This window comes from Heptranchias perlo, chromosome 5 (assembly GCF_035084215.1).
Source record: "Heptranchias perlo isolate sHepPer1 chromosome 5, sHepPer1.hap1, whole genome shotgun sequence".
In the NCBI taxonomy this organism is placed as follows: Eukaryota; Metazoa; Chordata; class Chondrichthyes; order Hexanchiformes; family Hexanchidae; genus Heptranchias; species Heptranchias perlo.
In genome coordinates, this window is record NC_090329.1 from 66344565 (window position 1) to 66372527 (window position 27963).

A 27963-nucleotide genomic window follows, 5' to 3' on the forward strand; every position below is an offset into this window, starting at 1 on the left:
TGTAATGGAATGCAAACAATAGAAATATGTCCTCCAATATATTTTTCTTACTTGCACCTGTAGCAACAGTGATGCTGGGGGTGCCTGTTATTCAGTGTCATTATGTGTGGCGGAGGTGGGGGGGAGAAATTTAAAAATTAAAATGTCCAAATTGCCCAGTGCAATCAGTCATCCTCCTGGGCAGACTCTCTGGCAGAGTCTGGGGAGCCTGCCGTAAAATATACAAATTGGTGTAAACCTGGAAAATTGGTGGTGTTGAGGGTGCATCTTTGCAGTCAATGAAACTCGAACCCTACGGAAGACGTACCGGGATTCCACAGTAGTGGAAAATCCTGACCATAATGTGCTGGTCATCAATGACAGATTATTTCTCAGCAAGTAATGCAGTAATGTGGGTCACCATCCTTCGTAATGTTGAGGGAATATTATCATTTATTGTAGACATGGAACATACTGAGCTGGCACCTAAATTGACTGCCAGCACTAAAACTGACCAAAGGATAAACTAAAACACCAGGTAATATTGACACAGCAAGTATTATAAATAACAGTAGTGTTATAAACTAGCCTGAATCTCTTAATTACACAATGATCATTCTATTTTTATTAATCAATGAAATTTGCAGTTTTCTATAATATTTTTCTGAAAAATTCCACCCATACTTCTTTGAGGATGCTGGATTATAGAATAACCATAATTCAATCACAATATAAAGTACCTTAAGTTTTATTAAAAAATTACACCTTCTTTATATTTGAAACAATAAAGATTAATGATGCCTATTTTTGTTTTTTTGCAGCAACGCGGAGATTTGCAATCCAATTTACAGATCTGAATTTTACAAAGGAACTAAGAGATTCTTCCTCACCCTTGTATAAGAGCCTGTCACAAAATGTTAAGACTTTGGTATGTAACTGAATGAATAACATTAGAAACTCAAGGGTATTTTTTTTAACTTTGTGCTACTGGTTGGAGCCTTGCCCTTCAGGAGAGTATAGCAGAAATTCAGTGTATGCTGTGCTATGCTATTAATGGTCAGAAAATCTTAAGCAGCATAAGAACGTAAGAAATAGGAGCAAGGGTAGACATCAACTCCACTTTATCGCCTGATCCTCATATCCTTTGATTCCCCTAGAGTCCAAAAATCTATCTATCTCAGCCTTGAATATACTCAATGACTGAGCATCCACAGCCCTCTGGGGTAGAGAATTCCAAAGATTCACAACCCTCGGAATGAAGAAATTCCTCTTCATCTCAGTCCTAAATGGCTGACCCCTTATCCTGAGACTATGCCCCCGAATTCTAGACCCTCCAGCCAACAACCTCTCAGCATCTACCCTGTCAAGCCCCATCAGAATCTTATATGTTTCAACGGGATCACCTCTCATTCTTCTAAACTCCAGAGATTATAGGCCAATTCTACTCATGTGGCTGAATTTTTGATGTGCGCTCCCAACCGACATGACTAGAGTGCAAAATTGGAAAATTACCCCTCAAATGTCTTTTGCTTTCCATAGATTAGGTAGCTTATCATAAAAGGCAGTAATAGGATGATATGAACAGGAGTAGGTTATTAAGCCCCATGAGCCTGTTCCTCCATTCAATTAGATCATGGCTGACCTTATCTCAACTTCATTTACCCACCTTTGCTCCATATCCCTTGATACCCTTACCTAACATAAATCTATTGATCTCAGACTCGATAATTTGAATTGGCCCAATTCTTTTGGGGGAAAGAGTTCCACCACACCTTGTGTGAGAAAGGGCTTCCTGATTTCACTCCGAAGTGGATTGTTCTAATTTTAAGATTATACCCCGTTGTTCTGGAATCCCCCTCAAGAGGCAACAGTTTCTCTCCATCGACCCTACCGAATCCGTTTATCATTTTAAATACCTTGATGAGATCACCTCTCAACCGTATAAACTCAAGGGAATGCAAACCAAGTTTATGCAACCTGGCCTCACAATTTATCCCTTTAAGCCCTGGTTACATTCTGGTGAATCGTGTACCCCATCCAAGGCCAATATCCCTTTCCTGAGGTCTTGCCCTCACTTCATTACAAAGATAAACACTAACACCAAATCCAAAATAAATATTCTCACAGTATGTCAGCATTGACGAAGAAAATCATGAATCATCCTTGGGCAACCCCTTACTGCCTGTCTTATATTTTTATTTACATTCCCTAGTGGTCCTACATAGAATTACATAGAATGTACAGCATAGAAACAGGCCGTTCAGCCCAACTGGTCCATGCCATGGAAACATCTTCTCTACGTCTACCCTATCAAACCGTTTAATAATCTTAAAGACCTCTATCAGGTCACCCTTCAGCCTTCTGGAGAAAAGAGCCCCAGCCTGTTTCATCTTTCCTGTTACGTATGACCTCTCAGTTCTGGCATCATTCTTGTAAATTGTCTTTGTACCACTTCCAGTGCCCCTGTGCTTACTTTCCTTTTTTATGCCCTTATTAACCTGCGTCGCTACTTTTAGTGATTTGTGTATCTGTACTCCGAGATCCCTTTGCTCCTCTACCCCATTTAGATTCTTATTTTCCAAGGAGTATGTGGCCTCATTATTCTTTCTACCAAGATGCACCACCTCACAATTATCTGTCTAAAAATTATTTTGCTGATTACACGCCCATTCTGCAAGTTTATTAATATCTTCCTGTATTTGGTCTCAGTCCTACTCAGTATTAACTATATCCTCCTACAAAGTGTTTCCCCAGTGGCTACAGCATCTGTCATGCAGCATGTATGGGGTGAGATAGAAGTCAGAAGGGAAAAAGAGAGTTAGTTATGAAGAAACCCTGTGCAGGTCTCATCCAGCCTTGTCAGTCGTCACGGCCTCGACTCTGCCCCTGCTCATGATGGCTAACACACTTTCTTAGAGGTGGGGAGGGTGTGCAGACCTCCTCTGTGCTAACCTGCTGTCTGGTGTTGTGTGCAATCTTGTCCTGCAAGAAAAACCACATTACAGGAAAGATGTGATTGCACTAAAGAGGGTACTGAGAAGATTTACGAGGATGTTGCAAGGACTGGAGAATTTAAGCCATGATGAAAGATTGGATAGGCTGGGGTTGTTTTCATTGGAACAAAGGAGGCTGAGGGGTGATTTAACTGAGGTGTATAAAATTATGAGGGGCCAAGTTAGAGTGGAAAGGGAGGAGCTATTTCCCTTAGCAAAGGGGTCAGTGACCAGGGGGCATAGATTTAAAGTAATTGGTAGAAGGATTAGAGAGGAGCTGAGGAGAATTTTTTTCACCCAGAGGGTGGTGGGGGTCTGGAACTCACTGCCTGAAAGGATGGTAGAGGCAGAAACCCTCATCGCATTTAAAAAGTTCTTGGATGTGCACTTGAAGTAGCGTAACCTACAGAGCTATGGATCAAATGCTGGAAATTGGGATTATGATGGATAGCATAGACACGATGGCCTCCTTCTGTGCCGTAACTTTCTATGATTCTATGAAAAAAGCGCTTGTGTTGGTGTGAGTCTTGTGAGGTGTTTAGAGAATGTGCCTATCATTATTGAATAGCTCGTAGTCAGTCTATGACACACTGACAACGAGCTATTCAACAATGATAGGCACATTCTCTAAACACCTCACAAGACTCACACCAACACAGTCGCTTTTTTCATAGAATCATAGAAAGTTACGGCACAGAAGGAGGCCATTCAGCCCATTATTTCCATGCTGGCCGATAAAGAGCTATCCAGCCTAATCCCACTTTCCAGCACTTGGTCCATAGCTCTGTAGGTTACGGCACTTTAAATGACCATCCAAGTACTTTTTAAATGCGATGTAGATTTCTGCATCTACCACCCTTTCAGGCAATGAGTTCCAGACCCCCACCACCCTCTGGGTGAAAACAATTCTCCTCAGCTCCCCTCTAATCCTTTTACCAATTATTTTAAATCTATGCCCCCTGGTTATTTACCTCTCTGTCAAGGGAAATAGGTTCTTCTTATCCACTCTATCTAGGGCCCTCATAATTTTATACGCCTCAATTAAATCACCCCTCAGCCTCCTCTGAGTTTCAACATAACATTCCTGCTCTTATATTCTAAGCCTCGGCTAATAAAGGAAAGTATTCCATATGCCTTCTTAACCACCTTATCTACCTGTTCTGCTACCTTCAGGAATCTGTGGACATGCACTCCAAGGTCCCTCACTTCCTCTACACCTCTCAGTATCCTCCTATTTATTGTGTATTCCCTTGCCTTGTTCGCCCTCCCTAAACGCATGACCTCACACTTCTCCGGATTGAATTCCATTTGCCACTTTTCTGCCCACCCGACCAGTCCATTAATATCTTCCTGCAGTCTACAGCTTTCCTCCTCACTATTAACCACATGGCCAATTTTTGCATCATCTGCAAACTTCTTAATCATGCCCCTTACATTTAAGTCTAAATCATTAATATATACCACAAAAAGCAAGAGACATAGTACTGAACCCTGCGGAACCCCACTGGAAACAGCCTTCTAGTTACAAAAACACCCATCGACCATTACCCTTTGCGTCCTGCCACTGAGCCAATTTTGGATCCAACTTGCCACTTTCCCTTGGATCCCATGGGCTTTTACTTTTCTGACCAGTCTGCCATGTGGGATCTTGTCAAAAGCCTTGCTAAAATCCATGTAGACTATGTCAAACACACTACCCTCATTGACCCTCCTTGTTACCTCCTCAAAAAATTCAATCAAGTTAGTCAGATACGATCTTCCCTTAACAAATCTATGCTGACTGTCCTTGATTAATCCATGCCCTTCTAAATGATGATTAATACTGTCCCTCATAATTGTTTCCAATAATTTGCCCACCACTGAGGTTAGGCTGACTGGCCTGTAATTACTCGGTCTATTCCTTGCTCCCTTTTTAGACAACGGTACAACGTTAGCAGTCCCCCAATCCTCCTGCACCACACCTGTAGCCGGAGAGGATTAGAAAATGATGGTCAGAGCCTCCACTATTTCCTCCCTTGCTTCTCTAAAAGCCTGGGATATATTTCATCCAGGCCTGGAGATTTATCTACTTTCAAAGATGCTAATCCCCTTAATATTTCCTCTCTCACTATCTTTATTCATTCCAATATTTCACAATCCTCCTCCTTAACTACAATGCCTGCATCGTCCCCCTCTATGCTCAGGTTCCAACCCCCCTGCCAAGCTAGATTAAACCCTCCCGAGTAGCACTAGCAAACCTCCCCACGAGGATATTGGTCCCGGCGCTGTTGAGGTGCAACCCGTCCGGCTTGTACAGGTCCCACCTCCTCCAGAACCGGCCCCAGTGCCCCAGGAATCTAAAGCCCTCCCACCTGCAACATCTCTCCAGTCACACATTCATTTGCACTATCCCCCTATTTCTAAACTCACTAGCGCGTGGCACCGGGAGTAATCCGGAGATTACTACCCTTGAGGTCCTGCTTATTAATTTCTTTCCTAACTCCTTAAAATCTGCCTGCAGGACCCCATTCCTTTTCCTACCTATGTCGTTGGTACCGATGTGGACCACGATCTCTGGCTGTTCACCCTCCCCCCTCAGAATGTTCTGTAGCCGCTCAGTGACATCCTTGACCCTGGCATCAGGGAGGCAACATACCATCCTGGAATCACATCTGCGGCCGCAGAAGCGCTTGTCTGTTCCTCTAACTATTGAATCCCCTCTCACTATCACTTTCTTGACCTTCCTGCTCTCCCCCTGTACAGCTGAGCCACCCATGGTGCCGTGGACTTGGCTCTGGCTGCACACCCAGAGGACCCATCGCCCTCACCAGTGGTTGGAGAGATGTGACTTGTGGGTAAGATGTGTCAGATGTGACTTGTAAGTAAGTGACAGCTATAATAGTGGTGAGGATGAGTAGAAGGAGGTGTAGTGGAGTGTGGTGCAGTGACTGCAGGAGAGTGAAGGGAAGTGGGAGAGGGGAGTATTGTGAGTAGTGAGGCTGTAGATGTGAAGAGAGAGTAAGAGAGCAGTATTCTTGCCTTGACAACTCTAGTGTGGTCATTCAACTTTTGCCGGCATTGCAGTCATGCCCTGAGTGCTAAACTCTTGGCATTGACGTACACTATGACCTCTTCCCATTGTCTCCTGAGTTGATGTCTAGAGGGCTTCCTGCCGCCTGGGGAGAAGAGGTTGTCCCTCCACCTGTCCACTGCCTGCACCAGAGCCTCCAAGGCAGCATCAGAGAACCTAGTGTTCTCTGAGCGCTTGTTGGAGACATTTTAGTATTGTTAAGAATTCCCTTTGTTCTGCAGCCAGGGTGCATTTCCCCTTTAAGAGGTGCTGGCTGCCTTTAATGGCGTCAAAGATGCCTGATATCTGAACCCCCTGATAGGCGTGCAGCCAATAAGTAGCGCAAGTAGAGCTGGTTGCTCTCCTGCATGATTAAAATGATTCGGCAGCACAAATATTGTGTGCTACCTGAGTCCATGTTAACGGGTGGGGACAGTGCCTCCCCACTCCTGAGCTCCCTTTTCCAGGCGTGATTGGATTTCTAGGCCAAGATTTGTGAAATCACTTGCCAGAAAGAAAAGCTTTTAAGAATTCCAGCTCAAAACCTTTTAGAGAAAAGCAGCAAAACTCACAAATCCCCAGAATGAAGCAACTCACCGTCCTACCTTTCAATTCTTGTTGAGGCTTGCTGTGAAATTCTGTAAAGCACATGCTCAGAATGCACAGATGTGGTTGAATGCACTCTCCAACTGTTATGAGTAAAAAGATCCAGTCGATGCTCAGGCTGATGCCCTGAAGTAAAAACCTTTAATGAAGATATTAAAAGACTCAAAAGGCAAATAAATGGGGAAATTTAATCCCGTAACTGTGCAATATGTAATTGTTTTTGATTTTTTTAAAATTTGGTTTAGTACCTAACTTCGGACATAGAAATTTCAGTTACTGGGAAAAATGGTGGGTGAAGACCTTTTGAAAAAACATTTTGAGTGAATCAGTTGGTTCATTAACCAATTGTGACAGGCAACTGTTTACATATGAGTATCCGATTATAAAGGTTTCCATATGGTTTCCCATTTTAAATGTTGAAATGAAAAGTGTTACATGAAGTAATGTTTCTGGCACAAAGCTTGTATAACACAAGAGATTTTTTTAATGATGTATAAATATAGCAATGTTATTTTTTTAACCATAGAAATGAACCTGACTTGCTAATGTGGAATATTTGCATTGGACTTTTTGCAACCTTAGGTTTAAGCAAAGTTGCTTTCTTGGACTTGGTGGATTTATCTACCCACTATGTGTTTTCTGATTTGATTCTGTCATGAATGTGGTAATTGTACCAATTGAGAGAACCTGCTGCAATTCAAAGCTAATTCTCTTCATAACCGGTAGCAGATCTTTCCTGCATTGATCCCTTCTGTGGTTGTATTCTTGGTGATTCAATACAATGTTCTCATTGGCATTAAACCATTGTGGATGCCATACCAATGTTATTTCAAGGTATCATGTTCAACCACCTGGTAACCTCTTCCTAGGCTCGAAGTGATAATTCAGTAACTTGAGTGTGTTTCTAAAAAATGGAGCTCTTCCTGGCCATTACCTTAGTGTGGATAATGTACTTACTAGCCAAAGTAATATGCCTATAATTCTGAAATCACCTCAAAATGTACAAATCAGTGGATCTCTCCTGGCGATTCCTTCAAAAGTCCTTTGATGATGCTGTAGGTATAGGCAGGGGCAGCTTGTGAAGCTTATGAAGCTCCATCTAGTGGTAGAAATGTACTGCTGCAGGGTGTGACAGTGGCAGGCAGCTTGATAATGCTAAATCTGATTGAGATGCTACCTGGAGGCATGGCAGAATGGTGATGTCCAAATAAGGAGTGCGTGACATACATAATAAACTTAATAAGTCATAATTTGCTGTGAAAATAATGGTGAAGCTAATGGCATTCCCCGTTATTTATCCGTAAATGGGATCTCGCTGTCTGCCTCACCATTGACATGCATTCAGCAGCGTGAAGTTGATGTATTTGCGTGGTAGATACCAACTAAACTCGCCACAGAAAGTTAAGTCTTATCCATTTCAATCTAAGTAGCCTTTTAACGACATGATAAGTGTTAATTATTGCCTGTCAACCTCTCTGGTACTGAAAATTAACTATTACAAGTGTGGCGTCTCATTCCTTCAGGTTTTAATCGTTGGAGATTTTAAAAATGTAAATTTTTTAATTAAAACATCTTTTTAATTTTTGCTTTCTGTCTCTTTTTTCTCTCTCTTTTAATCCAATCTTTCTTTCCCTCTTTATTTCTCTTTCTGTACCTGATTTGACATTGAATTCACCCACTCTAATTTACACTTCCTTCTCAGTCCTTGCACTGTTAATTTCACAATCCTTCAATCTGATTGGTTAAGGAGATACACAGTTGCTTGCCCTGTTCACTCAGGTCCCAGATGCCCTGTTTCCCTCGCTGTGATGTTATCAGCTCGCACTTACAGCAACTTCCCGCAAAAATGTAAAAACCTAAACGTACAAGGGCAAGTCTAATTAATAGCAGACGCTGTTAGATGTCCTGCTACAGTAAATCATAGCCCAATATATTCCAGATTATTGATATGAATGTATTTCATTTGCACACATATATTCCTGTAGAACTAAAAATGTTTGTCACCCTTTGTTGTTTTCACATTTATTTTTAAAATGTTATTTTTCTAATTTATTTCTAACCATTTCTCTAGATTGAAAACATCTACAAAGAAGTGCGTCCCGATGCTGAAGTAAACATTATAGGATTCACGTAAGTGAAACCATCTTTACAGATCAGGGCAGTGTCGAGGCTTCTGCCCACATTTCGAGGAGAGACTATTTCACACTCGCATTTTATTCTGAAGGTCCAATGACAAAAAACAGAGAGCCTGATGTATAAGTAGGAGCTGGAAAGTGGGATCCAACACATGGAACACTAGAAAAATTACGGATTATATTTTGTTTTGGACACGAGGGCCTGGATCCTGAACATCTACTTTGCAATTTAAAAAAAACACAATTTTAAGGTGGCTCCCTTTGTAATGGGACCACAGGGGCACCCTAAAGTTACTTATAGGAGGGGGCAGGGGACACAACACACCCGACCTAACTCCAAATCTGGGCACTTTTGCCAGTCTTTCTGGACTCTTCAGTGGGACACAATCCAGCTTGGTCCTAATCATTGTTTTATAAATATTTAGCATAACTTCCTTGCTTTTGTACTCTATGCCTCCATTTATAAATCTGAGGATCCCGTATACCTTTTCAACAGCCTTCTCAACTTGTCCTGCTGCCTTTAAAGACGAGTGCACGTATACATTTCTGAGTTTCGTGTCATCTGCAAACTGTGAAATTATGCCCTGTGTACCTAAGTGCAGGTCATTAATATATATAAAAAAAAGCAGTGTCCCAACATCGGCCCCTGGGGAACACCGCTGTATACTTCCTTCCTGTCTGAAAAACAATCGTTCACCGCTACTCTCTGCTTTCTGTCTCCTAGCCAATTTTGTACCCACACTGCCACTTCCCCTTTAACCCCATGGGCTTTAATTTTGCTAAAAAGTCTATTATGTGGTACTTTATCAAATGCCTTTTGAAAGTCCATACACACATCAACCACACTACCCTCATCAACCCCCTCCGTTACTCGATCAAAGAACTCAATCAAGTTAGTCAAACATGATTTGCCTTTAACAAATCCATGCTCGCTTTCATTTATTAACCCGTATTTTTTCAAGTGCCAATTGATTTTGACCCAGATTAATGTCTCTAAGAGTTTCCTCACCACCGACGTTAGGCTGACTGGCCTGTAGTTGCCAGGTTTATCCCTCTTCCTTTTTTGAACAGGGGTGTAACATTTGCAATCCTCCAGTCCTCTGACATCACTTCCATATCCTAAGGAGAATTGGAAGATTGCAGCCAGAGCCCTCTGCAACCTAGGATGCATCCCACCCTGACCGGGTGACGTTTCTACTTTGAGATGGAGCTGTATAAAACACTGGTTAGGCCACAGCTGGAGTACTGTGTGCAGTTCTGGTCGCCACACTACAGGAAGGATGTGATTGCTTTGGAGAGGGTGCAGAGGAGATTCACCAGGATGTTACCAGGGCTGGAGCGCTTCAGCTATGAAGAGAGACTGGGAAGATTGGGTTTGTTTTCCTTGGAGCAGAGGAGGCTGAGGGGGGACATGATTGAGGTGAACAAAATTATGAGGGGAATAGATAAGATGGATACTAAGGAGCTTTTTCCCTTCGTTGAGGGTTCTATAACAAGGGGACATAGATTCAAGGTAAAAGGCGGGAGGTTTAGAGGGGATTTGAGAAAGAACTTTTTCACCCAGAGGGTGGTTGGAGTCTGGAACTCACTGCCTGAGAGGGTTGTGGAGGCAGGAACCCTCACAACATTCAAGAAGCATTTGGATGAGCACTTGAAATGCCATAGCATACAAGGCTACGGACCAAATGCTGGAATATGGGATTAGATTAGACTGGGCTTGATGGCCTGCGCGGACACGATGGGCCGAAGGGCCTCTATCCGTGCTGTATAACTCTATGACTCTATGACTCTATGAGTGCTGTCAACTTTTTAAGTACCTCCTCTTTATCTATTATATTCTATCCAATTTCTCTACCACTTCCTCCTTTACTATGACATTGGCAGCATCTTCTTCTTTAGTGAAGACGAATGCAAAGTACACATTTAGTGCCTCAGCCATGCCCTCTGCCTCCACATGAAGATCACCTTTTGATTCCGAATTGCCCCCACCCTTCCTTTGACTACCCTTTTACCAGGTCACAGTGCGGATGGCCAGCTGCCTCAGGGTAGCCCCAAAGTGAATAAAAGACAACATTTTTAAAAAGATCATCCTGCAATTTCTTAGGTGAAATTTGCACTTTAGTTTTTTAATTTTGCCGTCCCACCTGCTCTCCTGGATGCCGGGAATGCACTGGGGTCTTAGCACTCAGCATTGCTGGGAGAAAAATAATGGAAAAGATATCACGTGTCATATTCCCATCATTTGTACGTTTGAGCAGATATATTGCATAGAATCATAGAATCCTAGAAAATAGGAGGAAGAGTAGGCCATTTGGCCCTTCGGGCCTGCTCCGTCATTCAAAATGATCATGGCTGATTGTCTAACTCAGCACTCTGTTCCTGCTTTTTCCCCATATCCCTTTAGCATTAAGAATCTATCTCCTTCTTGAATATATTTAATGACTTGGCCTCCATTGCCTTCTGTGGTAGAGAATCCCACAGGTTCACCACCCTCTGAGTGAAGAAATTTCTCCTCATCTCAGTTCTAAATGGCATACCCCGTATCCTGAGACTGACCCCTGGCTCTGGACTCCCCATCCATCGGGAACATCCTCCCTGCATCTAGTCTGTCTAGTCCTGTTAGAATTTTATATGTTTCGATGAGATCACCTCTCATTCTTCTAAACTCTAGTGAATATAAGCCTAGTCAACCCAATCTCTCCTCGTACGTCAGCCCTGCCATCCCAGGAATCAGTCTGGTAAACCTTTGTTGCACTCCCTCCATGGCAAGGACATCCTTCCTCAGATAAGGAGACCAAAACTGCACACAATACTCCAGATGTGGTCTCACCAAGGCCCTGTACATCTGCAGTAAGACATCCTTGTTCCTGTACTCAAATCCTCTTGCAATGAAGGCCAACATACCATTCGCCTTCCAAACTGCTTGCTGCACTTGAATGCTCGCTTTCAGTGACTGGTGTACAAGAACACCCAGGTCTCATTGCACCTCCCCTTTTCCCAATCTATCACCGTTCAGATAATAATCTGTCTTTCTGTTTTTACAACCAAAGTGGATAACCTCACATTTATCCATGTTATACTGCATCTGCCATGTTCTTGCCCACTCACCCAACTTGTCTAAATCACATTGGAGCCTCTTTGCATCCTCCTCACAGCTCACATTCCACCCCAGCTTTGTGTCATCTGCAAACTTGCAAATGTTACATTTAGTTCCCTCATCCAAATCATTGGTATATATCGTGGATAGCTGGGGCCCAAGCATTGATCCCTGTGGTACCCCACTGCCTGCCACCCGGAAAAAGACCTGTTTATTCCTACTCTGTGTTTCCTGTCTGTCAACCAATTCCCAATCCATGCTAGTATATTCCCCCCAATCCCATGTGCTTTAATTTTGCACACTAACCTCTTGTGTGGGACCTTATCAAAAGCCTTCTGAAAATCCAAATACACCACATCCACTGGTTCTCCCCTATATATTCTACCAGTTACATCCTCAAAAAACTCCAGTAGATTTGTTAAGCATGATTTCCCTTTCATAAACCCATGCTGACTTTGTCCAATCCCGTTAATGCCTTCCAAGTGTTCTGTTATCACATCCTTTATAATAGACTCTAGCATTTTCCCCACTACTGATGTTAGGTTAACTGGTCTGTAATTCCCTGTTTTTTCTCTCCCTTCTTTTTTAAATAGTGGGGTTACATTTGTCACCCTCCAATCTGTAGGAACTGTTCCAGAGTCTATAGAATTTTGGAAGATGATCACCAATGATCCACTATTTCCAGGGCTGCTTCCTTTAGTACTCTGGGATGTAGATTATCAGGCCCTGGGGATTTGTCAGCCTTTAGCCCCATTAATTTCCCTAGCACTATTTTTTTTACTAATACTGATTTCCTTCAGTTCCTCCCTCTCACTAGACCCTTGGTTCCCAAACATTTCCGGGAGGTTATTTGTGTCCTCCTTTGTGAAGACAAAACCAAAGTATGTGTTTAATTGTTCTGCCATTTCTTTGTTCCCCATTATAATTTCCCCCATTTCTGACTGTAAGGGACCTACATTTGTCTTCACTAATCTTTTTCTCTTGACACATTTATAGAAACTTTTACAGTCAGTTTTTATGTTCCCTGCTAGTTTACTCTCATATTCTATTTTCCCCCTCTTAATCAATCTCTTTGTTCTCCTTTGCTGAATTCTAAACTGCTCCCAATCCACAGGCTTGCCGCTTTTTCTGGCAATTTTATATGTCTCCTCTTTGGATCTAATACTATCCTTCATTTCTTTTGTAAGCCACGGTTGAGCCACCTTTCCTATTTTATTTTTGCGCCAGCCAGGAATGAATAATTGTTGTAATTCCTGCACACGTTCTTTAAATATTAGCCATTGCCTATCCACTGTCATCCCTTTTAGTAAAGTTCCCCAATCTATCCTCGCCAACTCACACCTCATACTTTCATAATTTCCTTTACTTAGATTCAGGACCGTAGTTTCAGATTCAACTACTACGGTTATGGTCGCTCTTTCCTAAGGGACCCCGCACAACAAGATTGTTAATTAATCCTTTCTTATTGCACAATACCCAGTCTAGGATCACATGTTCTCCAGTTGGTTCATCAACATATTGGTCTAGAAATCCATCACGTACACACTCCAGGAATTCCTCCCCCATAGTATTATTGCTAATTTGATTTGACCAATCTATATATAAATTAAAGTCACCCATGATTATAGTCGTACCCTTCTTGCATGCATCTCTAATTTCCTGTTTAATGCTCTCCCCTACATCTCCACTACTTTTTGGGGGCCTATAGACAACCCCCACCAACATTTTCTGCCCCTTGGTGTTTCTTAGCTCCACCCATACAGATTCCACATTGTGATTTTCCGAGGCAATATCCTTCCTCACTATTGCATTGATTTCCTCCTTTACTAACAACGCTACCCCACCTCCTTTCCCTTTTTGCCTGTCCTTCCTAAATATTGAATACCCCTGGATGTTCAGTTCCCATCCTTGGTCACCCTGCAGCCATGTCTCCGTAATCGCAACTATATCATAACCGTTAATATCTATCTGCGCTGTTAATTCATCTACCTTATTGCAAATGCTCCGCGCATTAAGACACAATGCCTTTAGACTTGTTTTTTTAAGATTGCTAGTCATCTTAGTATTATTTTGCACTATGGCCCTATTTGTTTTTCACCCTTGTTTTCTCTGCCTTCCACGATTGCTCTTCCCTTTCTGTTTTTTTTGTTTCTGTCCTTGTTTCCCCCTCCTCTGTCTCCCTGTTCAGGTACCCATCCCCCTGCCGTTCTAGTTTAAACCTTCCCCAACAGCACTAGCAAACACCCCCACGAGGACATTGGTCCCGGTCCTGCTTGTACAGGTCCCAACTTCCCCAGAACCGGTCCCAATGTCCCAGGAATCTAAATCCCTCCCCCCTATACCATCCATGCAGCCACGCATTCATCTGGTCTATTCTCCTGTTCCTATACTCACTAGCACGTGGCACTGGTAGTAATCCTGAGATCACTACCTTTGAGGTCCTGCTTTTTAATTTATCTCCTAACTCCTTAAATTCACCTTGCAGGACCTCATCCCTTTTTTTTTACCTATGTCATTGATACCGATATGGACCACAACTACTGGCTGTTCACCCTCCCCCTCCAGGATGCCCTGCAGCCGCTCCGTGACATCCTTGACCCTAGCACCAGGGAGGCAACATACCATCCTGGAGTCACGTTTGTGGCCGCAGAAACCCTAACTGTTCCCCGTAAAATTGAATCCCCTATCACTATAGCCCTGCCACTCTTATTCCTCCCCTCCTGTGCAGCAGAGCCACCTGCAGTGCCCCAAACTTGGCTCTTGCTGCTTTCCCCTGATAAGCCATCTCCCCCAACAGTATCCAAAGCGGTATATCTGTTTGAGAGGGAAATGGCCCCAGGGGACTCCTGCTCTACCTGCCTAGTCCTTTTACTCTGCCTGGCGGTCACTCATTTCCTTTCTGCCTGCGTAATCTTTACCTGTGATGTGACCACCTCACTGAACGTGCTATCCACGATAATCTCAGCATCGCGGATGCTCCACAGTGAATCCACCGGCAGCTCCAGCTCTGAAATACGGTTAGCCAGTAGCTGCAGCTGGACACATTTCCCGCACACATGGTCACTAGGGACACTGGTAGTGTCCATGACTTCCCATATAATACAGGAGGAGCATATCACGGGTGTGAGCTGTGCTGCCATGACTTGCCTTAGATTTACACTGCGTTCACCTCTCAGACTCTCCTCCCGCTCTCGGACTCTCCTTTTACACTGTGCTCACCTCTTGGACGCTCCTCCCGCTCTCGGACTCTCCTGCCTCACCTGTGACATCGCATAGTAGTTTTCTCTTGTTGCAGGTCTGCTGCTGCTTTTATCTCCGCTCTCAGTCTTCTGCTGCTCAGGTCCACCGCTGATCTGCGGAAAAAGTTAGGAAAAGCAAGGCAAAGCAGCACCTCCTTTCCCCACTTCACCGAACTCCCACACTCACCAAACTCTCAGCTGATCACTCTGTGCTCCATTGCACTCATGTCCTACACTGGGGATCCACCGAAACTTCAGTGGAAAATCCAGACTGGTGAGTCTCCAATTTCAGATTTTGAAGCTTATTGAAAAGAAAGCAGCTTCTACTTTCATCCTAGCAACTGCAAACGATATAAGATAAAGGCAGAAATTCCCATTCGTTAAGTTCTTAGTATTTTTAATTCCAGTTTGAATGATTTTTTTTTAAGAAAATGGCTGTAATAATCCTCTCCTCTTATCTTTATTAATTTAGGAACGGGAGTGTAGTTGTGCTCTATGACGTACGCACTAACAGGAGTTTAAGTGATGCTGATATCAAATCCAGCAGCAAAATTCTTTCTGAAAAATACATATTAGTACCCGGTAAGTAGATTTTTGCATAAGAAAATAATTTTGATAGAAAGTTTCAAGTTATAAATGTGTAGTTTATGGTAGAAATGGAATACTTATTGCCTAACTAAATAGGGTGTCTATATTTGCATTGTTGGATGTTAAAACACTTTTCGGCAATTATGTAATGGTAAGTACATTCACTTACTAGGGATGCTGCATAGTCTGAGCCACTGGTGGTAAGACATGTGCTCATCTCACAGTTAACTATCTAATCAGAACTCCTATTACTCTCTGTAGGAATTATGGGAGCAGGGATGGTTGAAAAATGTGAATTTTAGCACAAAGAAGAATTTAAACCAGACTTGCATAACCTTTCAGGATGTTGCTGCTTTGTCGATAATTGATGATATCACTTTTCATTCCTTTGGTGTTTGGACGATCCAGTGGCCAAAATATGCATGACTGCTATTGTTTCCTTGCCTAAAGGCTGCACAGTTGGAGTTGTTGATGCTCTAATTCTGAATGTTTTTTTATGAGGACCAATTTTCCTCTTAGGTTGTCTGTTGGTTGGAAGACATGTGCTGTACCTGCTGAGAGAGGTGTGTATCTAACTTTCCTGACCTAGACAATTTGCCTGTACCCTTCTGGCACAGGTCCACCCCTGACTGGGCTTTCCTTGGGAACTTCGGTTAGGGATGGAAATGGGAGCAGAGCTGTGTTGTGAGGGAACAGACCTGATGCAATGGCTGTCTGTCCCAATTTCCTCTTTTCTGAGATGCACTTTAATTGGATTCAGTGCCTTCCCCCAATAATTGGCTCAGTTGGTGCTTTTAGTCCTCCAGCATAACATACTTTTTGCCACTCAATGGCTACATCAGAATTTGTGAACTGGGATTAATAGTTTCCATTGTAGCTTTAGTGCCTAGATTGCCAAATAATGCATGACAACATGTGAAAATTACTGCCAGTTCGAATGTAGGCTTCATGATTACCCTTCTAAAACTCAAACTACGGTATTAGATGCAAGACATTGAAATATGGAAAGCAGAATCATTCAACTTGAATTCTCCCTTGGTGGTGAAGTGGCGAATTTTGCAGAATACAAGTTGTAAGACCTGGGACAGATGGCAAGAGCCATATTGTAGTTTTTCAAAATGCCATTACAGTGGAACCTTTTCTCTCATTTATCTTCTTATTTTATAGAAATAGCTCTGATGGTGTGCATGTTAACTGGAAAGTGAAGCCTTGATTTTAACCTAGGGTTGCCAACCCTGGTTGGATGAATTCCTGGAAGTTTCATTACATGACCTCCTGCCTCCATCCAGTGCAATTTTGCAGTACCCACAGGGGGAGCATATGCCTTGCACACTCTGCCCATTGCTACTTGGCATAGAGTGGCTTAACCAGTGGGATCACTGTGGGTTGCTCCGAAAAAGGGTAAGAGAAAGATTTTAAGTTATTTTTATGGGGTCAGTAGGGGCATTAATGCTCCTTGTGGCCCCACAAAAATCGACCCCTCCCCCAAATGTCTGACCCTCGGGGGCCTACCCCAGAATTGTTTCACCCTCCCCTGCCTTTTTACTAACCCGAGGCAGCTTGGCTCCACAAAGGAGTCGCTGGATTTCCCCCCTCCCCCCCCAAATCCCCCAATCAGTGTCGCCGCTCCAAGTGTGCGAGCAACTCAACGATTATATTTAAATGAGGCCCAAACATAAAAATGGTCTCCAACCACCTCAGTCAGGTGGATGGCTGGCTCCTTCCACCCACCTCCTGCCTGATGGAATTGATCGCTTCAAAATTGTTCCCATTATCTTTTACATTTTCTTTCATATATTTTAATGTTTAGCAAACTGACACATTCCGGTTCCTAATAAATCAATTGATGTTTGTATAATGCTCTTGGATAGAGAAGTAGTTGGCAGTCGTTAGTTATTTTCCATTGATCTTTTAAGCACTTATTTCACATTGTGGCATATATTCACATGGCAATAATCAAGTATGCTCAAAACAGTGAGTGTGGAACAAAACATAATTTTATAGGAACAGTAAGAACCAGATTGTATAGCTTTTGGAAAGCTGTATGAATGTTGCTTTCTTGAAACAGGTGATAAAATACCATGCAGTGATCCAGATTATGGCACAACAAATTATGGTGAAACCGCAGAAATCCCCTGCGATGGGCAGACAGGAACCATGAGGAGAAAATGTGGAAGAAATGGAAAGTATGAAGCGGAATTAAATTTCTGTATATCATCTGCAATCAACAATATTCTTCTTCAGGTAAGAGTCGAATCTGCAGTAGGCCCTTTTGTTGTTCAAATGTAAAACTTGCTCGTACCAAATTCTTCACTGCATTATTTTAACGCAGGTGTTAGCTGGTTTAAAACAATTGTGCTAATGATCACAATTTATAAATATTTCATAATGTCATAGTAGGTACAGCACAGGAGGAGGCCATTCGTCTCATCGTGCCTTTGCCAGCTCTTTGAAAGAGTTATTCATTTAGTCCCATTCCCCTGCTCTTTCCCCATAGCCCTGTCAATTTTTTCCCTTCAAGTATTTATCCAGTTCCCTTTCGAAAGTTATGATTGAGTCTGCTTCCATCACCCTTTCAGGCAGTGCATTCCAGATCATTACAACTCACTGTATTAAAAAATGTTTTCTCATGTCACCTCTGGCTCTTTTACCGATCACCTTAAACCTGTGTCCTCTGGTTACCGACCCTTCTGCCATTGGAAACAGTTTCTCTGTCAAAACGGTTCATGATTTTGAATACCTCCATCAAATCTCCCCTTAATCTTCTCCGTTCTAAGGAGAACAACTCCAGCTTCTCCACATAACTGAAGTCCATCATCCCTGGTACCATTCTAGTAAATCTCTTCTGCACCCTCTCCAAGGCCTTGACATCCTTCCTAAAGTGTGGCACCCAGAATTGAACACAATTCTTCAGCTGAGGCCTAACCAGTGTTTTGTAAAGATTTAGGATAACTTCCTTGCTTTTGTACTCTATGCCTCCATTAAGAAAGCCCAGGATCCCATATGCTTTTTTAACAGCCTTCTCAACTTGTACTGCCACATTCAAAGATTTGTGCATGTGCACCCCCAGCTCTCCATTCCTGCACCACCTTTAAAATTGTACCATTGAGTTTATAATGCCTCTTCTCGTTTTTCTTACAAAAATGCATCACTTCACACTTCTCTGCATTAAATTCCATCCGCCATGTGTCTGCCCATTTCACCAGTCTGTCTATGTCCTCCTGAAGTCTGTTACTATCCTCCACATTGTTTACTACATTTCCGAGTTTCGTGTCATCGGAAATTTTGAAATTATACCCTCTATACCCAAGTCCAGGTCATTAATATATATCAAAAAGAGCAGTGGTCCTAATACTGACCCCGGGAAAACACCACTGTATCCTTCCGTCCAGTCTGAAAAACAACCGTTCACCACTACTCTCTGCTTTCTGTCCCATAGCCAATTTTGTATCCACGCTGCCACTGTCCCTTTAATCCCATGGGCTTTAATTTTGCTAACAATTCTATTATGTGCTATTTTATCAAATGCCTTTTGAAAGTCTATATACACAACATCAACCGTACTATCCTCATCAACCCTCTCTATTACTTCATCAAATAATTCAATCAAGTTAGTCAAACATGATTTTCCTTTAACAAATCTGTACTGACTTTCACTTATTAGCCCATACTTTTCCAAGTGGCAATTAATTTTGTCCCGGATTATCGTCTCTAAAAGTTTCCCCATCACCGACGTTAGGCTGAATGGTCTGTAATTGCCGGGTTTATTTGTTGGACCTGAAGATACAAAAATGATGAGGTCACATGGACACTGACATTAAAGTGGTTAATATCTAACATCCAGGCTTGACTAGTGATGGGTAACATTCGTCCCACCTAACTGTTAGACAATGATCACCTTCAAAACAAAAGTCCAACCACATCCCCCTGATCTTCAACAGCAGTACAATCATTAAAATCCTCGGGATTACCATTAATCTGAAGTTTAACTGAACCAGCCAAATCACCATTGTGGCTTCAAGATCAGGGCAGTGGCTGGGCACCTCCTGAGCCCTCAAAGCCTCTCAAAGCATCTGCAAGGCACAAGTCAGGACTGTGATGGAATACTCACCACCGTACAGTCATAATTGTACTCATGAAACTCGACAGCATCTGGCACAAAAGCAGTTTGCTTGATCGGCAGACCTGCCACTGACTTCAGTATCCATCCCCTCCACCACTGCTGCACTGTGGCTGCAGTATGTACTATCTACAAGATGCACTACAGTGAATAAAAGAGGCTGGCCAGAGCGGACATGGGAGAATAAAAGAGGAAGGCGAACCTGAGCTGCAAAATCAAAAAAAAAAATTTTTTATAAAGTCAAAAAAGGACGTAACAGATGAGTGCTGAGGGTAAGTCAGTGTAAGTGTTTAGTTTATTGATAAGTGTTTTTAGTGGTTATTGTGTTTAGTGGTTAGTGTCTTTAGTGGTAGTTAGTATTTTTAATGGTTAGTCTATTAGAGTTAGTTAAAAAGCCTTAAAGCTAAACAGTTAAAAAGAGCAGAAATCGAAGTAGTTGAACAAACCCAGCGAAATATCTCAAAAGGTGACGTGACAGTTAGCACAGAGTGGGGAGCGGCAGAACCTGAGGAAATTAAACTAAGTGTTTAATACACCTACACACTCTACCTTTAACTATAAACTATAAATAAATAGTTAAATAAATAAATATTCAGAATAATTAAATACTAATTAATTTAAAATCAAGCAAAATTCCATCTACTAAATATAATCTAGGCCTTAAGTGTGTCTATTAGTTCTAGAATTAAATTAATACTAACAAATAAATAAATTTTTAAAATGCTAGAACTGGCCGTGCAGGTTGTGTGTCGGGACTGTGGTCTGTGGGAACTTGTGAACAGTGAGACTGTCCCGAATTGCCACATTTGCAGGAAATGTCTCTGCTTTGAGTCACTCCAACTCAGAATCCTTGAGCTGGAGTGCAAGTTAGAATCGCTCCGACACATAGCTCAGTAGGTTAAGGGGAACCAAGGGGAGATAGGGAATGAGGTCCCACAGACACTGGTCCTGTCCAACTGGTACAATGTACTTTCTACCTGTGAGGATAAGGATGTAGGCTGCGGGGTGGACAGCCGGAATGCTAACCATGGCACCGTGGAGCAGGAGACAGTTCGGGCAGGGGGTGAGGGGAGGAGCAGAACAGAAATGTTGTAGTCATAGGGGATTCTATAATTCGTGGGATATATAGAGTCCTCTGCAGTTGCGACCGAGAGTCTAGGAGGGTATGTTGCCTACTTGGTGCATGGGTAAAGGATGTATCAGAGCAACTCGAAAGGAACTTGGAAAGGGAGGGGGAAGATCAAGTTGTCATGGTCCATGTTGGGACCAATGACATAGGAAAGGAAAGGGAGGGGGTCATGCTAAGAGAATATCAGAAGTTAGGAAATAAATTAAAAAACAGGACCTCACGGGTAGTAATCTCAGAATTACTACCCGAGCCATGTGCTTATTGGCATAGGGATAGGCAGATCAGGAAGGTGAATGTATGGCTGAAAGACTGGTGTGGGAAGGAGGGTTTCATTTCATGGGACACTGGCACCAGTACTGGGACAGGAAGGAGCAGGACCATTAGGATGGGCTCCACCTCAAGCGGGGTGGGACTAGTGTCCGAGCGGAAAGGGTAAAATGGGGTGTCAATAAGACTTTAAACTAGTACGATGGAGGGGGAGGTGGTGGGAACTGGGGAAGATAACATAAGTCTGAAGAAAAAAGAAATAGGAAATGAGAGTAAAGGTCAGACCAAGTTAAGGAATAAGGGTAACATAAACGGCCAGGGAACAAACATAGTTATGGAACATTAGTACAAAATGATTGTTAAAGGCAAAGGGAGGGTAACAAATTAAATTGCCTGTACAGCAATGTGCACAGCATCCGAAACAAAACGGGGGAACTGGAGGCAATAATTAATAGTGATGAGCCAGATGTGGTAGGGATATCTGAAACATGGTTACATAAGTAACTGTAACTTAAAATATTGCAGGATATGATGTATTTAGAAAGGATATGGAAGGAAGAAGGGGGTTAGGGTAACTGCACTAATTAGAGACACCATAATGGCAATAGAAAAGAGGGACATAAGTAACATTAAAGTAGAAACAGAATCCATATTGATTTCGACAAATGATAGGAAGGGATTGATCACATTAATCGGTATATTCTACAAACCACCTAATAGTGGAAGGGAAGTGGATGAAGAAACATGTAGACCAATCTATGAAATGAGTAAAAAACATTGAATAATAATCGTGGGTGTTATCAACTACCCCCAAGTAAACGGGCAGAAAGAGGTAGGGAAAGGCAAAAGGGAAATGGAGTTTTTACAGTGAGTACATGACTCCTTTTTACCCAGTATGTGAGAAGCCCAACAAGAGAGGAATCACTGCTGGATCTAGTAATGGGAAATGAATCAGAACAGATAAAAGAAGTAAGCATAGGGGGACATCTAGACAATAGCGATCATAACATAATAATGTTTAAAATAATGACTGAGAAAGACATAAGTAAGACAAAGATCAAATTAATAGACTGGAAGAAAGCTAATTTTGAGGGTATGAGAGTGGAACTAGGGCAGGTAAACTGGAGTAAAAATTTGACAAAGAGAAAGAACAGCAGTGGGAAATATTTAAAACGGTGATCAATAGAGTTCAGGAGAAATATATTCCTCTAAAACGCAAGGAGAAACTAGCCAACAATGAAAGACCATGGATGAATAAAGAGATAAGGGTAAAATTGAAACTACTGAAAAATGAATACTCTCTGAACATAAACAATAAAGGAGAGGATGACAAATGGGAATACGGAGAGGTTAAAAAAGAAGTCAAAGAAACAATTAGGAAGGCAAAGAGAAATTACAAGGTTAAATGATCAAGGAACATAAAAAGAAACAGTAAAGTATTCTACAGACATATAAATAAAAAAAGAAAAATCAGAACAAGGATAGGGCTACTAAGGGATGAACAGGTATTGACAGTGAAATGGCAGAAATATTGAATATTGAAACTTTGCCTCCGTATTTACAAAGGAGACTAACAAGGGGGGCAGAACATTAGAAGAAGAGGTCAAAAAATATTTTAAAATATTTAAGATAGAAAAGGGGGAGATAATTGATAAACTAATCAAACTTAGGGAGGATGAAATCCCTGGTCCGGATGGATTGCATCCGTGAATATTAATAGAAAGTAGGGAGGAGATAGCAGAGGCACTATTACATATGTATAAAAATTCAGTAGAAAAGGGAATAGTGCCAGAGGACTAGCAAGCAGCTAATGTTATTCCTTTATTTAAAAAGGGAGATAGAATGAGTCTAGGGAACTATAGACTAGTTAGCTTATCGTCGGTGGTAGGAAAGATAATGGAATCTTTACTCAAAGATGTAATGGAAAGACATCTAGAGAATGAAAATATAATAAAGAATAGTCAGCACTGATTTCAGAAGGGAATGTCATGTATGACCAACCTTATTGAATTCTTTGAAGAAGAAACAGAAAGAATATACAAGGTTAATGCAGTGGATGTAATATATTTGGATTTTCAAAAGGCCTTCGATAAGGTACCACATTGCAGACTCATGGCTAAGGTCAGAGCATGAGGAGTCAGGGGACAAGTAGCAGAATGGATAGCAAGCTGGCTACAAAACAGAAAACAGAGAGTAGGGGTTAAGGGTAGCTACTGGCAAAAAGTGGAAAGTGGTGTTTCACAGGGATCGGTGCTGGGACCACTGTTGTTCATAATTTACATGAATGATTTGGATTCGGGAATCGGAAGTGCAATTTCAAAATTTGCGGACGACACCAAATTGAGGTTGTAATTAATACAAAGGAAGAAAGCATCAAAATGCAAGAGGACATTAATGAACTTGCATAATGGGCATGTAATTGGCAAATAAATTTCAATACAGATAAGTGTGAGGTGGTGCATTTTGTTAGGAGGAATAAGGAGGCCAAGTGCTCCTTGGATAATAAGAAACGGGATAGAATAGCAAAGGGATTTTGGGGTATAGATACACAAATCACTAAAAGTATCGTCGCAGGTTAATAAGGCCATAAAAAAGGCAAATCACCACTGGGGTTCATTTCTAGAGGGATAGAATTGAAAAGCAAAGAAGTTATATTACACTTGTATAGAACCTTGGTTAGACCACATTTGGAATATTGTGCACAGTTCTGGTCTCCATATTATAGAAAGGATACAGAGACGTTGGAGAGGGTGCAAAAAAGATTCATAAGGATGATAGCAGAACTGAGAGGATATCCTTATCAGCAAAGGCTGAACAGGCTGGGATCTTTTCCCTGGAAAAGAGAAGGATGAGGGCTGACCTGATAGACCTGATAGAGGCTGACCTGAAGATAATGACAGGGTTTGATAGGATAGAAATAAAGATTATGGGGGTTAAATTGGTTAACCCCCAATACCGGGCGTGGGTATCGCGATCCGCGATTAACCCATGCTCAGTGCTTCCTGCACAGGCAGGATGAGACATTTGTCCGGCTTGAGGGCTTACCTGACAGCAGCGTTAATTCAAGGAAATGTGCACTTTCCACCAGCAGGGGGAGCCCCAATCTCTTAAAGGGAGGATGTTTCTTAAACGAAAGGTAGCCGGTACCTATTATTTGCTAATAATAACAGTCTGCTGTCTGGAGTCTGAACGGAGATCAGACATCGCACACGTAAAACACAGATGCAGGTCCCATCCCTATGTTTACAAACTGATGAGTTATGTTAAAACATTGAATAAAGGTTGCACACTACTAAATCCCACATCCTCCAATCTGCATGCCAGACCTAACTAACCTGCCGATCTGAATTTGTACCAGGCCTGCGAGAGTGCATGCACCAAGGTTCTCTGCAGATGCACTAGTGGCCTTGGCGCAAGAGGGGGACAGAAGGAGGGACATCCTATATCCGTGGAGCGGGCGGGTGTGGGGGGTGCAAGAAGCCCTCTAGACGTATGCCCAAAAGGCAGTGGGAGGCAGCGGGGGATGAAGTCAATGCCAGGCGCACAGAACAACGAACATGGATGCAATGCAGGAAGAAGTTCAATGCTTTGACATGAGTGGTCAAGGTGAACGAGGTCAACTGTCAAGTGGCGTCTCCTACCAACTGCACCACTAGCCGCATCCACTGCTCCACGCACTACACCCCCATCACCCACCTACCAACAAACTTTTTCCATCAGTACTCAACTCTGACAATCAGATGCTTCCTCTCACCCTTACATATTGGGCTCAATTTTGAAATAGTGGTGGGTTGGCAGCGGGGGGGAGTGAAGATGCGCGTGGCAAACCTGAATAAACAAACCTTACCATTTCCGACGCGATCGCATTATAATTGATGGTGATTAACGTGCTCTCTGGATTTCGCGCCCGGCAGCCAGCCTGATTGACAGACTGGCCGCTGTCAGGAACTGCAACGCGAGGGTGGGGGGTGGTGGAGAAAGAGAGCGAGTGAGATGTCATCCGGCGCTGGAACGGAAGATCGGGGAGGGGGGGAACAGTGGAAGATCGGGGGGTGGAGGGGGAAGATCGGGGGGAGGAGAGGGGAAGATCAGGGGGAGGAGACGGGAAGATCGGGGGAGGGAGAGTGGAAGTCGGGGGGGGAGAGGGGAAGATCAGGGGGAGGAGACGGGAAGATCAGGGGGAGGAGACGGGAAGATCGGGGGGGGGAGAGGGGAAGATCGGGTGGGAGAGGGGAAGATCAGGGGAGGAGAGGGGAAGATCGGGGGGTGGAGGGGGAAGATCGAGGGGGAGAGGGGACGATCAGGGGGAGGAGAGGGGAAGATCGGGGGGTGGAGGGGGAAGATCGAGGGGAGAGGGGGAGAGGGGACGATCAGGGGGAGGAGGGGGAATATAGGGGGGAGAGGGGAAGATCGGGGGGTGGAGGGGAAGATCGAGGGGGAGAGGGGACAATTGGAGGGAGGAGGGGGAAGATCGGGGGGAGAGGGGAAGATCGGGGGAGGGGAGGGGAAGATTGGGGGGTGGAGGGGGAAGATCGAGGGGGAGAGGGGACGATCGGGGGAGGAGGGGGAAGATCAGGGAGAGGAGAGGGGAAGATCGGGGGGTGGAGGGGAAAGATCGAGGGGGAGAGGGGAAGATCGGGGGGGGGGGAGAGTGGAAGATCTGGATGGGTGAAAAATGGGAGATCGGGGGACTGTCGGGGGGGTGAAGAAGGGGAGATCGGGGGGACATCGAGTGACATCGGGAGCTCTGAACCTGAATGGGAATTCCCCAATTTTCAAAGCCCCCCCTGCCTCCAGTGCACCTGCAATTTCCCGGGGAAATCGAGCCCATTATCACTGTTTCAAGCCGCCCACCCACAACTCACAGGCCACACACACTGGCAGTTATTCAACCATGACAAGCACATCACCCAAACACAAGTCCTACTTGCTTGCAGGAGAAGGTGGTGCAGAACAGGAAGCATCTCGTGGAAGTGGCATTTAGCCCCTCGAGCCTATTCCGCCATTCAATGAGATCATGGTGGATCTGTGACCTAACTCCGTATACCCACCGTAGCCCCATATCCCTTATTAACGTTGGTTTACAGAAATCTATCAATCTCAGGTTTAGAATTCACAATTAAGCTAGCATCAACTGCTGTTTGCAGAAGAGCGTTCCAAACTTCTCCCACCCTTTGCGTGTGGAAACGTTTCCTAACTTCACTCCTGCACGTCCTGGTTCTAAATGTTAGGCTATGTCCCCGCGTCCTACTATTCAAGTATAGGAGACCTCCAAAAACAGTTACAAATGCATCAACAGCCAAAAGCAACAATCCAGCAAATAACTTGTAAATCCTGAATGGTCCCTTTAAATAGCTTTGGTGGGGATTTCTCCAGGCACTCTAAGACATGCTCAGATGGTCGTGGTTAAGACTGTGCGTTGTGTTGAGCGTTAAGTTCCAAAATGGTGTCTATCACTTTAAATCAACGTTGCACACTAGTTGTATCCATTTTCTCCTTACTTTACTTGCAGCCGGCAGTCGTTATCAGCGCGTGCACTAATACCTATACCAAGATGGCGTCCGGCGCACGTCATGCTAGAAACGTGTGTGCGCAGCCATGACGACATCTTGACACTTCAAGAGGCTGCGTAGCGCCAAAACAACAGGCGCTAGACGGCCCAATTTCTCGCCCAAAGTTTCCAATTGTGGGGGAGTCCAAAACTAAAAGTCACAAATATAAAATAGTCGCTAATAAATCCAATAGTGATTTCGGGAGAAACTTCTTTACCCAAAGAGTGTTAAGAATGTGGAACACGCTACCACAGGGAGTAGTTGAGGCAAACAGCATAGATGTATTTAAGGGGAAGCTATATTAGCAAATGAGGGAGAAAGGAATAGTAAGGTATCCTGATAGAGTTAAATGAAGTAGGAAGGGAGGAGGCTCGTGTGGAGCATAAATGCCGGCACAGACCAGTTGAGCCGAATGGCCTGTTTTTGTGCTGTCGTTTTGATGTAACTCATTGTAACTCACGAAGCTTACTTTGACAGCATCTTCTTGCCCTGCGACCTCTGCCACCAAGAAGAACAATAATAGCAATGCTGCGGGAACACTATCACTTCAAATTCCTCTTCAAGTCATACATCATCCTGACTTGGACATATATAACATTTCCTTCATCTTTGCTGGTCAGAATCCTGGAATTCCCTGTCTAACCACCATTGGAGTAGCAACATGACCTCACACACTGCAGCGATTCAAGAAGAAGGCCCATGAGAGCAATATGGATGGACAATAAAATGTGGCATTGCCAGCATTGCCCACATCTTGAAAGCAAATAAATTTGTATATAATTATGTGTTTAGCACTGATTTGATCATTATAGTTTTTGATTTAATTAAGTAAGCTTTATTGTTTAATTTTTTGCTTTATAAACCAAATTTGAATGCATATTATCACCATTTTTGAGTGGCGAGACCCATTTTTTCAGTAATTTATAAATCTTCTATTCTTAGATATAAAAGAATAGCTTACAGTGATATTATGCTGAGAACCTAATGAGATTCTAAACCCAAAATACTATACCTGTCACTATTAGGTTAATAAATTGACCTGTTACATCAAACTACTGTAATAATACAAAGCATTGTCCACAATTTGGACATTAAGGGATAAATTTGCATCTTTAGTTTTCCTGATGCAGAGCTTTGCAGGCTGAGAGCCCGTATCTAATGCTCGCTCCCTAATTTTCTGCCCACTAAAATCACTGCATAGAGTGATAC

General features: G+C 43.1%; 1 protein-coding gene across 1 annotated transcript in view; it reads left to right on the plus strand.

Annotated features, from left to right (window-relative positions):
* LOC137322162 (adhesion G protein-coupled receptor F4-like) overlaps positions 1 to 27963 on the plus strand; it is a 66533-nt gene that overhangs the window by 14724 nt on the left and 23846 nt on the right. The window contains exons 4-7 of the mRNA XM_067985276.1: positions 801 to 907; positions 8699 to 8757; positions 15571 to 15680; positions 17755 to 17930. Of these exons, the coding sequence (XP_067841377.1) occupies positions 801 to 907; positions 8699 to 8757; positions 15571 to 15680; positions 17755 to 17930 (452 nt within the window). The remainder of the gene's footprint in view (positions 1 to 800; positions 908 to 8698; positions 8758 to 15570; positions 15681 to 17754; positions 17931 to 27963) is intronic.